Below are 15035 nucleotides of genomic sequence, written 5' to 3'. Positions count from 1 at the left end.
TCGTACTCGTACTAGTTCTATCCTTGTGGAATGGAAATATTTGTAAATATTTGTAAATTCCTTAAATTCGTACGAATTAGAATATTTTTATCAGTTTACATTCTCGATGATTTGCTTTTACGTATACAGTGTTTCCTCGATGAGTGCGACATGAGCAACGACGTTACTCCCCCCCTGGAATCAATCAAAACAGGGCAAACAAAAGCTTAAGCAGAGGCTCAGCTTCGGTTAAAGAACAAATATATGTGGGGCCCGAGTAAATACGTCGCACTCATCGAAAGCTTAGTTATTGCACAATATATCCTTATTGATAAATGTTTCACAATGTATATTGTTCAAGCATATTAATTATTCGTATTCAAGAATTGCGAGGGTACGAATACGAAACTGTATTTCTTTATAGATTCGTTGTATTTCTCGTGGTAAAGCAATGTGTTTTTTAGGGTGTAAGAGTAATCGCGTTTGTACGCCGCGCACAGTACAAACTGTACTCTTAGGTACGTGTTTGTGTGTACATGTATCTTTATCTGTATGTATGCGTGTGCGTATCGATCGAGCAATCGTAGGATTCTATATGTACCCTTGCGAGAAAACTCTGCTTCCGCCAGGGGAAAAAGTGACGTCGAAGAAGGGCCTTCTACCTTTTGGTAAATTAATTTCAAGTACTGAAATAAAATGTTTTCCCTACGCCACTTTTTCCCCTAGAGGAAGTCGAATTTGCTCGTGGGTGTACACTCGGTGTGTCCGTGCCGTGATTTCTTTGAATTCTCTGCCGAAACACGCATAACTGCTGTTCACGAGACGAAAGAAAACGTTTAATACTTTCTCCGAGTTCCATTCCGTCGGCCTGAAACGTTGTTCGGCATTTGTATAGTTTGTACGATATCTATGTATATAATTCGTGAATATGTACACGGAACGTGTGTGTATATGAACGTGACCGCGCGCGTGCGTACATTAGTACGTACGTTCGACCAGGCTGTGACTTTCTAATGGATGGGAGTGTCGTGAATAAAATAGCTTTATCGACAATCTTTGTGTTTCCGTGTCCTCTGCATGCAGACGAAGAGCTGCGGCTCGTGTCGACGATTTTTGAAAATAATATTTTTCCCTTTTAAGGAGGCCCTTTCAACATATTAAAGTTCGAAGGAAATCGGAGATACCGACCGAATTGTAAACTGTTACCAAAAAGTATTCTTAAATCTGTCACGTCGTTTTTGTTATTACCCAAGTTTTTTAAAACTGACGCTTGAAATGTCAGTTGTCAAAATATATAATGATTTTATAGATTAGAATACAATTGTCTTGCTAATAACACGATGAACAACATCTAACTGAAAAAAAAAACGAAATTATTTTTCGAACGACCCAATATAATGGTCCAACACGGTCCACGCGGTATGCCGTAATTACCGAAAGGGTTTGTTGGAACGGAAACCAAGCCCAAAGAGCAACTGCTAATTCGGGCACGAACAATGGTCACGTGTTCGCGCATCGTTTCTTCTTTCCGTGAATTAGTCTCGCTTCCCCCCTTCTGTGCTTTTCGAATATATAAACGAGAAACGCGTGAAAAAACCTTTGGCTGCTAATTGGCCCAGACGATCGTTACCGGTATGCACCCGGAAATTTCCCATTTTGCGGAGGCGCTCTTTATGGGCGATTTAACGAGTCCGGTAAACTGGTTCATGTCCCAGATCGCTAATAAGAGCTCCCTCCCCCCAATTGTCCGCTTGTTCGTCTCCTTTTTTTGTTCGGAGCTGGAATTTTTGCATAAGAATACACGCTGGGATATTCGAGTGAACATTATGGTACGGGAAACGGGAATAAAAGAAAGAAAGTATCGGCTGTACAACGTGAATCGCATGAAATTCATATTTATTATAAACAACAGACACCGTTCGCCATCGCTGTTACGTGTCGTTGTCTCTTCGGTGCGAGAGCTTCGTTGCAAAAATATTTCAACATCTTCTACCGCGTATGTCTACCTGTAATGGCACTTTCACAATCAGTCGCATCGCGTCTTTTTATACTTTTTTTTTTGCTTGTTATCTTTCGAAACAACTGGTTGACCGTTTGCATACCAACTGCACACGCAGAGGTATACAATTAATGAGCACGGACGAACCAACCGCGATTATTTTTTTATTTACAATAGAATATACATATGTACATACACCTATATATACAAAAGCTCGTTCGCAGAGCTTGTCGCCGAGTTAAACTACAGACTCCTCTCGATTAGTATCCCGAACCCATGTCCACGCTGGGATAGTAATCTTATAGGGAGAAACATAAATTCATTTTTCGCCCGAAGCCCCGAGCCTCCGCAACAAAGTATACGCTTGACGGGTCCCCACCTACCCAGTGGTGGATAACTTGTGGACAATAATCGTGTAGAACAAGTCGGACAATAATCGAGAAGAGTCTGTACAGAAATAAATAAATATCTTTCGCGTTCAGCTATTAGGTACACTCGCACAATGACTATTATTGTATCACACATAGACGAAATATTTGGGGGATGAGCATATTTCGATCGAACGATCGAACTTTCGAGAGGATTCCGTAAACTCACAAACAATTGAAACCGGTCGATCGCGTCGCCCGTCCTCCCAGGGCTTGCAACGATTTCGAAATAACTGTTTCAAACTGTTATATAAAGGTTCCCACGGAAACAGTTATGAAGAGCCAAAAATTCAGACTGTATCAGTTTCAGTTAAGGTTCTTATATCAGCTCCCATATATTAGAGCTGATACAGACCGTAAATAATAAAAGTTATAGAACTGATATTGGAACTGATAACCTTAACCGAACCTGATATAGTCAGAGATTTAGGTTTTTCATAACAGTTATTCAGAATAAAAGTTTTTCATAACTGTTTCGAGAGTCTAAATCGATATCATAACAGTTTTCAAGTCCTGCGTCCTTCTCAATAGGCCAGTTCGGCGCCCCACGGTCGGTACGGTTTGCCGTGTTGCTGCTGGGGATACTGTCCCGGATACTGGCTCCATCCGAGGGCAGTTCCGCCCAGCAATGGCGGCATGCTGCCCCCTGTGCCAGGTGGCATTCCGGTGGAAACGTTGCTGGCCGGTTCGTAGCTACTCGTCGACGTGCTCGACGTGAGGGAAGTAGCCGCTGGGACCGTGGAGGGCACCGCTGGCCCTGGTCCAGCCGCGTGTTCGCGATGAAAGCTCTGCAGGTGGGAGAGGAGTCGAAGCCTGAGTGGATCTCTCTCGTCGAGGCCCTCCATGGTGACCAAGTAACGGCCCACCTCGGCCGCGCACTCCCCCCAACCGACCGCATGATAGTCCATAGCCAATTTCGTGCTGTCGTATCCCTCCGGTCCTGAAATGTTACGAGACAAATATGGAATGAGTTTATGTGTAGGCCTGAATTAAGATTTTTTGTCGCCCAGAGGTATCAAACCCTCGAGGGGGGTGGGAGGATTTTTTGTAGTACAGCGTAACAAAACACATAAATTGTCGAAAATTGAAATTTATTTTAAATGAAGTTAAATGACATTTAATCATAAGGAAATGGAAGTTTCAAAGGGGTGAGAAAACATTTGGTACAACGGCTTTTCTTCAAGTATTACACCAGCGAAAAAAATGTTCAATCGAACAGCTGGCTGTAGAATAATTTAAGCTGATTTCCTGGTGCACATTGTATATGTATACGTGCGACCGAGAAATGGAACAGGTAGCGTGGGAACCGCCGTCCCAGATCCCCATCGCCACCGTACCGAGCCACCGTGCAGACGATTTTCGATTCTTCGCGGTCAAATAGCCAGCAACGTTTGTCTCGAGTGTACGGGGCGGTCTACAGTTTAGCAAAAATATTATCCGAGGCTCGTTAACGAGATATTAACGAAAAACCTCGACCAATCAGCGTTGGCTATGCGCAGCGATTGTTCTTCTATAACAATTTAATGTTTTCAATTTTCATAAGCTAAAGTTCCAAAAATCAATAAATACTTTCGCATAAAAAATATTTCACAGATTCCCGTCAAAATTAGACTGCGGAATTTATACATTTATAGCCTATATGTCTCTGTGTGAAGTGCAATACAGGACAAAACTTTCTACAGATCGAGTTTTCTACTTTCTTTTGTCTAAAAGAAATTCCTACTTTTCTTTTTGTCTTCATAAACAACCTTCTAAAATTTGATTTTGCATTAAAATCCCCAGTCTACTCGTCATAATATTTCTAGATCCAAGATATAAATCCAGTGAGTGTGCGTTGCCAGCGCGTTTGTGTGGCATCGTATATGTACATGGAACGATCGCGAGTCGGTTTCCCACAGGGTTCGACATCTGTCCCAGCCCTGTAGGCAAGGGAGTCGGGGCCGGGACGCCTCCTTCGCGAAGGGTGCCGCTAGCCACGGGACACCCCGCGCTACCTAGCCCGCCACCAATCGTGGGAACGTCGGCTCGGAAGAGTCGTTGACTTCCTATGCTTCCCACAGGATCTCCACCGTTTTCCCTCCCCAGCACCTGCTCCGCCGGGGATGTATCTATCACGGCTACCGGTGCTACTAGTTCACGGTTTCGTTCCGGCCATCACGATTAGGGATGAATCGATCCAAATAAATACAAGTAAACAATTTAATTTTTTACAACAAAATAATTTTCGAATGTCCCGCGACATTGGAATTTCCGATAAAGGGTAGATGAACATTAGGGGGCGAAATCGTGAAACGAATGAAACGTTTAACGGATAAATGTATATGACCGACAGATGGTTCGGTATTCGGTTGACGTGTTACAGTTAGATGGGCATTTCCCTCGCGACGCGGCACGGTCAACAGGTGTCTTCCGGTTACGAAGCAGGTCCGACCGAAGGACGATAGTATAGATGGTAGACTTGGTAATATAAGGTTATGACAAAACAGCGTTAACACACAGTAGTTAGTACACATCTTAAAGTAGTATGTACCTTGAACGTCAGGCTACGAAACTAATTTGTGAATTGATATTTAAAATTTCTGCTTATAGTAAAAAATAAATTTCTACAATTTGCGCCTGCCTTTATGAATTATTTTTATAATTACTCAATTTCTAAATTTCTAAATTTTCAAAAGTTTTTCACGTTTATCCATCGATCGAAACGAACATGCGTTTATCGTCGGTAGTTCTAGTTTTAAGGTCACGATACGAAGACGCCACGAGCTTACTTCCGATCGAACTTTTTCATTCGGCGACAAATCCTCACCTTTGTTCCGAAGCGTTCGCAGATGCTCGACGGTCAACTGCAGAATTTCCGCCTTCTCCAATTTGCCGCTGTGTGGGTCCCTCGCCGCTGCGGGTACCAATCTTCGTAGCTCGCCGAGGGACGCGTTTATTCTGTCGCGACGTTTCTTCTCGATCATTCCTCTCCGACGTTTTCGCGACGCGTGCTGACAGGAATCGCCTCCGGGTGAATTACAACTGTATCGAGAGAGAAGAAAAAAAAAAAAAGATTGAAACAATGAGACTTGGGGTGACTCACAGACGGTTACATTTCAAATATTCGTACGACGTGTTACCTCGAGGCTCCCCCCCCCGCCCTTGCGCGACTCTTAGCGATTCTCCGAGTGTCGCAGCGAAATGTTTACAATCCGAGTCAATCGATTTTCTGCAGCGAAAGGGTTCGGTGCCTTTCGAATTCGAGAACAATCAGATTTTAATTGTTGCGCGATTGTGAACGGGGCCGACATACGTTAGTAAAGGTGTTTGTGTACGGATATACAGGGTAGATATACAGGGTGTCCCAAAATAGGTGTATGCCCTTGAAATGGGTGATTTGAAGCAACTTTTTCTTTAGCGAAAATATTCTCCGAGGATTTGTTAACGAGATATTAACGAAAAACTCCGACCCATTAGACCGCGAGTCTGCCGGCTGAGCTTCCACGGTAACGTTGGACTACGCGTTTGAATTTCAAAAGGTTATAACCAGACAAAACTCTTCATTGTAACATATGCGATTATTATTAAGTAACGACGAATAATAACATATCATTTTTGGTATTTTTTTTATTGAAAATGTTTCATTTTTTATTTTAGTTAGAATATAATTGAAATGGGTTTGAATTTTATTTACGTATAAATTTTCGTCACCTTTTTACATGGTTTCTTCGATGAAATATAGTTCTTCATTTCATCTTACACGGATTTTTAATAACTTATTTCTTAAGAACGTATTTTGTTTGCACGGTTTTTTTGAGGAACGTATCTTCCGTGTGAAAAAGAATTTTGAGTGTACTACATTTTCTCAAGTTGAGACTGTTCTACCCCAGGTAACGATAATGTCAAATAATTGACGCCACACTGTCGACACCATTTCATAACGATTTATTGTAGCCTTTTTTGGTGCAGATTACAGACAATGAGTTAAAAGTATCGATAATCGATACTGAAGATATCGATACTTCGCTTCTGATATATTAACCATACCGATATTTCGACCACCGATATGTATCGATACGAAATATCAGTTCGAGTTGGAAACGTCATGCGGATCGATCGTTACAAACATCTTTGTTTTTCGATGTTACTTACGGTTCTTTGCCGCTCTCTTCCGAGAACACGTCGTCGCAGTCCGAATCGCTCATAGCTCTCTTTAAATTTCTCTGTTGATGAGATTGTCCTTGCTGCGACTGTTGCTGTTGTTGTTGTTGCTGTTGTTGACCAGGTTCTTGATTCCTCATATCAGCGACATCGATCTTAAGATCAGAAAACTCGTGTCCGGTCCTCATTTCCGCGGACATGTCCGGTCTCATGCCCGTCATCTCCTGATGCCTGATATCCTGGTGTCTCGACATCTCGACCCTGTGCAACTCCTGATGCCTTTGCATCTCCGTGTGCCTGAGATCCGATCTGTGCGGATTGTCGTGCCTCAACTCCTGGGCCCTGAGATCCGGCCCAGTCGCGTGACGAAGGTCGTGAGGTGGCGGTCGCATGTCGTGATGATGACGCATGTCGGGATGCTGCGGCTGATACGAAGGATGGGGCGGGGGTGGATAACCCCAATGATGACCAGACGGTGGTCCCGGCAAGCTCGGAAGATGCCCTGTACCGACAGGCCCGGAGGCGATCTCCGACGACAGCAAAGTGCTGTTATCGTCCGACCGTGCAACCACCACTCTCCACATTTCGCTCGGAACACGTTCGAATTTGTTTCCGTGAAAGAGTACACGCGGATGTTCACAGTGTCGGTTCGACGGATTCGCTTCTTCTCACTCGATCAGTTCGGAATCGATTTCATAATAGAAAACAAACGGGATAATTCACAAGCACGTCACGATATCACTCGGTTTGAAATAAATTTCGAGTAATTCCTGTTCAGACACGAGAGTCTTAAGACGAAAGAAAAGCCATCCAAGATGTTAGGTTCGATGCACGAGAATCTAGTGTCTCTAGATCTAATTTCTATGTCGATCGTGAGCTTCGACGGGACCGTAATCTCGCGCTGGCACTTGTTACACCCGGTAAACGGTTATTATCAGGTCGTTGGGTTCCACGTGTCGGCGAGGACGTTCGCGGTCGCGTGCTGCCGCGCGCGAAGAATAAGAAGGCAGCACGAGGATTCGCGTCCCAATGTCGTCGGTGGCACGCGGCTACTGGGCTCCTGCGAGATGCACTCGCGTGCGTGTGCACTGGTCGCGTGGCGGCCGACGTATGTCGTGTGTGCGGGAGGAGCCGGGGACGACACACGACCGGCGGTGCCCCGTTTCGTGGGCCAACCGAGGAGGCCCGAGTGGTGGGGACTGCTAGGTGCGCACCGACGTGTTAGCTGGTGGGGGGAGACGACGGTCTAACATTTTTTTTTCTCTCTCTCTCTCTGTCTGGTTCCCCGATTCAAGGTGGCAAGCAAACATCTACGGAACCCCATACTTCGCCCCAAAGAGGAACTGGGCTGGATGACAGGGGCTGAGAGAGAAGGGGGAGCGCAGCGGCGATCAAAAGGGGCCGATTATCGTGGGAACGTTTGTGGCGCTTAGCGCCTCGCCTCCCGCGCGTTCTTCTCGATCGGGACACACGGGATAAGGAGCACTGTTTCTGCGAAAGTCGACCGTGTTCTAGGATCGATCGACGCGAAACGAGACCCTGTCGCTTGATAAGACGTACATATCCGGCGATAAGGTTGGTACCAGCGTGATTCGACTGCTGAAGCAAGATCAAATTTCAAAAGTGTTGATTCTTTATATGTTTGGGGGCTTCCTGTGGAACTTTTGATCGCGGTGAAGATCACGGCTACGAACGATTAACCCTTTGAAATCGAAACTGTGTCTTAGCTATGGGCAGAAAGCAGATATAGGAATAGACATTTCATCGAATGAATTTTTGATGGCCGACTTTTCTGGGACGACGTCGCCACATTTCCATTTTAGTGTCACTACCCACCGCAGATTCACTGTTCTCATAATGAAGAGGTCGCTAAAATTACACGCTTCTCAAGGTATGTCGGTATTAGAGTTTAGGTGGGCCACAAACTCCCATAAGATATTTTATAATACGATTCTTTTTCAATAATTTTATCGTTTACTCTTGCCCCGGGGATGGGATTTTTTTGGTATACAGTTTTTTTGAAGTAGGCCCGACGGCAAACAGAAATCCAAACTGTGCCGCGCCACGTTTTCCCTCGATCCCTGTGAATTGATACGCGCCACCATGAAATCACTTCGCTGCCACCCCCCTGTTTCCCCCCGTCGTGCGTTGCCACGACTCGAACGACGGCGCACGGTCACGGAGGGTAGCCCGTTGTCCAAAGAGGGGGAGGGTGCGACCACGATGAAGTTCACACAGGAATCGTACGTAGCACGCGCTCGCACGATTACCGTCTGCGTGCGCCTGGGAACCAAGCTGACTAATCGTGTATCGTTAACTTCTCGCCGTGCTGCCCACCACTAGCCGCTGAACCATCGATTGACCGTCGATTAACGCCAGAAAAGCACCGTTTCCTCTGTTTTCCAGATCCTCCTTTTGTTCCCCGTTCGCGAATCGCCGACGATCGAGCCGTAAGGTTTTGACAATTCTTCGAATCTCACGAGCACGCTCTTCTCCCGCGCATACAAGGTGCGGCATTTAAGTTGAAATATCCTAAAAATAAAGTATTTCGTAAGAAATATAAAATATGTATAAAAATGTATAAAAATGTCATATTTCCTAACTAAATAAGAAGTGATTGACTTCTCAGTACTAATTATAGTTCCATAAGGCTCGTGTTAAAAATAGATTTTTATAACCTTTCTTTCTCAATAATTTTATCGTTGACCATGACATTTTTTGGTATCAATCGAAAGTTGAAGCTTTTAAGAATGTTTTGGTAAATTTTTACGTAAATTTGTGATAATTAAGTTTTGCGTTATCCACCTTAAATGTCGCACCCAGTATACCCTGTTGTCCTGTGCCCTTCTTCGATTCACTCGATTCCTTGGGAGCCCCATCTCTCTGCCGAGGGGGCCACGCGTTCCCACAGGTATCCTCCACGCAAATCCCCCAGACAAACTACGTTCGATCCTGCAACAGAAGAAAAATCCAACTTTGCATCTGCCCTATGGCCAGCTTCCCGAACGATTCAGTGTCCTTCTCTTTCTCTCTTCGAGAACGAGACTGTTATTTTTAGAACCAATTGAAAAACGCCTTCGAAAAAATGACCGTAGCCCGCCCTTGCAAGTGGACTCGTTTCGCGTCGTATCTTCGAACTGTCCACGTGCACGTGACATTCGCGCGTGAATGTCGCGTGCCACGAATCTCATCGCTCTGCTATACAGGGTGCTTCAAAACATGTGGCCAAACTTCAAGGGATGGATTCAGTACAGTAAACTAAGAAAAAAAGTTCATATAAACGTCATATTGTGTCCGAATTACAGCCGTTTTTGTGTGATACCTTATTTAATAATGTTCTCGTAACATCCTCGGCTAGAATGTTGATTGAATTTCTTTGAACCAACTACAGAATAAATGGTTAAAAACTGTTTTCTTTTATTCGAAATAATTTTATTAAGCACTAATATGTCTCGACTACAAGCACCTCAAAGCTCATTCCGATCGGTTTGTCAGTTCAACAGTTATGCTCCCTTGAAGAAAGGTCGACACTGTATTTCAAACAGCTGTAGAATCAACAATTTTCTAAATTTTTTAAAATCCTTCGAGTTCCGTTTATATATTACTATATCCAAGTGTCAACAGAGTCCTACATATTACTTCAAAAAGTGTCCAATTTCGCGTGGAATGCCCGTTTCATCGAACCAAGAACAATATACAATTTTTTGAGTGTATTGCGAAACGAAACTGTTCACCCAGTCGGTGAATGTTTATTCATAATTATTTCACGGCGATCGACGTATCAACGGGTCGAGTGGATCTGTCCGGTGGTCGGTCCATCTTCTGGACAAACAACGACCAGCAGGGTGAGAAGCTCTTGTGATCCGTGCATACATATACATACATATATGCAGGGCCGTCCCTTAATAATTTAATATTATTTAATTACTGCTGTGTTTACTTTTACATCTATATAAAAGTATGTTTAAGTAGTTTTAATATATATATATACATAGTTTTTTAACAGTTATCATGCAAAAGGAAAATTATCTAATTTTTATTTTCATAAAGTAAAACACAGATCCTTAAAGAAGAAATAGATTTGTTCAAGATGAATATTCTATTCTACATATAACTACAAAGCTAACGTATAGTGTTTGCAATAATGATGTTATAGTTGACTATATCGACCATGAATAACCTACACGTGTTCAATCCAACAAACATGGCTAAATGTCATACTTTTTTGGGCTGTATACAAAGAGAGCTCATTCTTCTATACGAGTAGTGTTCCAAAGATTACATGTAAAATTAATTTGATTGAATTCTGCTTGTTTAAAATTGTAGGAATCATAACGAAAAATGTCAAGTGTTATTCTTATTATTTTACATATAATGAATGGTCTGTGGCCGGCCGCCCCTGGTTTTGCGTATTCCGCGGGAACCGTCCCTCGGTTCAAAGTAAACAGGAGTATATCTACGCATAACATTACGTGATCGCGAGCTAGGAGTGTTGGTTTGACTGCATAAGAGAAAGAGCATAGAAGGACATCGTCACTCGAGATCTTTCTTGCGAAAACAAAAGTCACGTTCGAACACAGAGGGTGATACCTAAGCACTGGGCATCGATTCAACCGATGATGGTCACTCCCTCCCCCGATCGACTGTTTGACCAACGCCGACAGTTGGCACCGCGGCACAATCGTCCGATAATTGGCAGATATTGTTCGGGGCACTTGATTTCGATGGTTGGCGCATATGCACGGGGCACCGAGGCGGGTCCAGGTCCGAGGCAATGTCCGAGCACGATTCCGCCGTGTCCACGTTCCTCATAGCCTAACAACAGTCGAAGCTGCCACCCCTCCCTCGAGTTTGCTTTACGATTTGTTGCTTGTCCACGGGACAGTAGGAAATATGAATTTATCGGCGATCGCGTTACAGGAACATCAAACGATTTGGTGACCGGTGCGATCAGCGAAATATCAATTTATCACCGATCTTGTTACGATAATGCTCAGCTTGCCGCGATAATACGGGACACTGTGTTCCGTGAAAGACCCCCCTTGTTTGCACTCGTAAATCTCTCTTGGATCGTACGATTCTTCGTAAGATACGCAACTTCGATTTATTCGCAATTGGACGATATTGGATTCCAAAGAAACGCACGACGTTCGCCAGAGATGGCGTAAACTGCTACTTGTAAGTCACGAGTGATTCGTCATACGTTCGTTCTCAATTGCGGTGATTTGTCACAGCAGAGTTGGGCACAATTTTATTCGTGAAAACCAGCAGTGTATCATCTTGACCTTTGAACAGTTAATTAAATGAAATAATTGTTTGCCAAGTGTCTACTCATTGGAGAAGAATATTGTTTTATTGTAAAAATTGAAATTTTCACGGTTATGCTATTAAAAATGGCGAAGTACACTTTTTATCTTTTATTCGTTATTCGAAATTTTTTATCTCGATAACGAATTTTCCCATCTCTGTATCACAGTGATTCGTGATTGTTCATAATCGTGTCTGATTGGTGGAGAATCTAACAACAGTTCTTTCCATGCGTCACATACCTGTATATTTTATATTGATTTCATAAAAACATGAATGCTAGTTACATCGTATAAAGTGAAGGAAAAATGAGGAACAATGAAGAATAATGAATAAAATCAGTTTAAAATCGTTATCACGTATCTGACTCGATGTTGTAAGGTAAGGGGTTAATGGTTTTTGGTGAAATGTAAAAAGTGAAAATTGGTGCTTTCGCTCGCACGTTGAACGTCGATACTCTAACAACGATTACATTTTTCGTTTCGTTGGAATTATTCTTGTTCGACCATAGGCCATGTTAATGGGACGCCGCGGACTTTTCTTCGATTTCCGTGGTTTCGACCAGTCACTGTGTTTCACGCACCATCTGTGGTCTGACGATCCGTGCCCTTTTCAATTAATCGATCAGCGGAGTCGTACGAGCGGATAAAAGCATTAGTTCTCCCGGTTAACTGACCAGAGGACACGAATTCGAATTAGGTGACTCCCGTAAATTTGTAATAAGTATAAATTTAGTTGAATATTTAACAGAACACTCTTAGGATTCGGATATCGATTATTTCCGACGTTCCCATCGAGAAACAGCTTCTGGATTCCGCGCCAAAAAAAACCGCGGGCACATACAAAAACATGGTCATGCGAGGGTGACCGTTCAAAAAGACATTCGATCTAAATGAATGCAGTATACGTTCGCAGATTGTCGATGGGAATGTTCGCACCCTAAAATTATGTCCCCATTTAAAAATCACCCCAATCGTCATAGCGATTCGCTGTGGTTCCTGAACAAGTGCCATGCCAAAGTGTTACGGAACCGCAGTCGTATATTAAACAATTTTTTTAGGCGTGATTTTAAAGGCTGACAGCTGTCGAGCCAACTCGTCGGACCGGAACAGAGATGGAAACGTGAGTGAATGAGTGCGTAAGTCAGTCTGTCTGTCTGTCTCTCTATTTGGCAGTCGGTTTTGTCAGTTTGTCGAATTGTCGAAACATTTCGATCCGTGTGCCTACGGAAACCCACTGTAATGCATTAAGCCAATGCTATCAGTTTTCGTCTTGCAAACTGCAACTGCGATAAGCAACATCGCTAACCCCATCGTCAAAAATACCTATCTAAGGTAAGAGATGGGCAAACTCATTGTCTAGATAAAAAGTTTCGAATAATAGATAAAAAAAATATTCTGTCGTTTTTAATTGTTTAAACGTGGAAATTCAATTTTTATAATAAAATAATACTCTTTATAAATGAATCGACATTTGTCGAACAATTATTTAATCTCATTAACTGTTTAAAGCTCAAGACGACACTTTTCATTGTGTATTATTCGAATAAAATTCTACCCAACTCTGTCTAAGGGTACAATTATGTTGGAGCTGCGAAGAAGGATCAGAGCGGTGATAAGAGCAACGCTTACTGTATGTATAATGAACGATAAACGCGACGAGAAACAAATATTTCTTTTTCTTTGCTGTTATCGCAGCTCCAACATAAACGTACTCTAAGCAATAGCTCCGCGATTTGTTCGTTGCGTTTCCAATTTATCTAGAGCTAAAGTAACACGCCGCGCGTTCACTAGTCTCGTTAACTTTCTTTCACACTGCATAAACGATCGATCATACCTTGAAATTTTACAGTATCATGCAGCATTGTGTGCGAATTACGATGCGTTTGATCGATTACTTTCCAATCGATGTCTTGTATTGTCTGAATGCAAGGGGATTTGGCCCTTCCCCCGATTACATATAACTATATTGTACCATTAAATCGAATTCTACTTCTTTTCCCGAGGGATCTTCGCTGTATTCGATTAAACTCGATCAACCAGATGCTGTTCATTAAACAGTTGTCCATCCTTTTCTTATTAACAGGTTAATATTATTTGAGTTGCAGAGAACATTCTAATCGAACTATGTCGACTTACTGCCGTCAGATTTCGTGCGATAATTTACAACGACATCGTCTAAAGAAAGGCGACGCAATAAGATAATTAAAGTTGCACGAGGTAATCGAATAGCCAATGGTTTATTTATATGGTATGTTTATATAATTCAAGTTTTATTCGTTCCAGTTGGATTAAATATTCTAATTTCATAAACTTTTTATCGAGTTTGAATCTTCGGAACTACCATTCTGCTGTGGTGGTTTCTACATCATGAACTCACACAAATATCATTACAAATATACTGTAAAATTGTATATATAAGTAGTATTTAAGGCTGTGTGGCGGCACTACCTCCTACATTCGCCACCAGAAGTCTACCGAGTGAATTGGAAGTTTCAATGGCAACTCGAGTTCAATTCTTGTTTATGGATATCACGTGTTGAACGCTAGTTGCCATCAGTTGCCATGCATTTTTTACCGAGGTGCTCAGGAGCAGCTTCCCATCTACTTCGTACCCTTGCACGCACGAATCTTTCTCCAAATCCTAGTTACCAGGCAAAGACCAAACACGTACGATATCTGGCTTCTCAATACAAACCAGAGGGATTGGCAAACAGTCTTAGTGTACAGACCCACTGCTCGTACCCCAAGTCTGTGTAGAGAATCAACAAGCAACTGTTACATACAAGGTATTAGTAACTAGAGAAAGGACGAGTATGAGAGAATTCATATTCCAATCAATGAATTTACAGAATAAGAAAAAGGAATTTAAAGTAATTTTCAGTAGTTCCATACATCTTTATCTCTAATAATTTTCTAAAACATTTAAAGTACTAGACATTTTTACACTTTGAATTTCATATCGATTTCTAAAATAATCCTAGTTCGATGTAATATAGAACGTGGTTTTATGAAATAGATTAGAAGTTCGCAGCCATTAGCTCGATATTGTCTTCAGTTTATAGTACTTTACCGATGACAATACCGATTGCCCAGGCCTCACCACGAGGAGGTTGCTGCGAGTGGAGGCCCAAGGCAAGTAGATGGAATCACAAGTTCTACATCTACCCACCTTTCACAATA

General features: G+C 42.7%; 1 protein-coding gene across 1 annotated transcript; it reads right to left on the bottom strand.

Moving 5' to 3' along the window:
- Window positions 1-2930: 2930 nt before the first annotated feature.
- On the bottom strand, window positions 2931-7130 carry LOC107193588 (hairy/enhancer-of-split related with YRPW motif protein). The gene is made up of 3 exons (XM_015583062.1): window positions 6538-7130; window positions 5213-5427; window positions 2931-3346 (listed from the first exon to the last, which is right to left on the bottom strand). The coding sequence occupies exons 1-3, from the start codon at window positions 7128-7130 to the stop codon at window positions 2931-2933; spliced, it is 1224 nt and encodes a 407-aa protein (XP_015438548.1).
- Between the last annotated feature and the right edge of the window lie 7905 nt (window positions 7131-15035).

This window comes from Dufourea novaeangliae, unplaced genomic scaffold (assembly GCF_001272555.1).
Source record: "Dufourea novaeangliae isolate 0120121106 unplaced genomic scaffold, ASM127255v1 scaffold6, whole genome shotgun sequence".
NCBI lineage: Eukaryota > Metazoa > Arthropoda > Insecta > Hymenoptera > Halictidae > Dufourea > Dufourea novaeangliae.
Note: the sequence above shows the minus strand (reverse complement) of the source record. Positions and strands in the feature narration are given on the sequence as shown.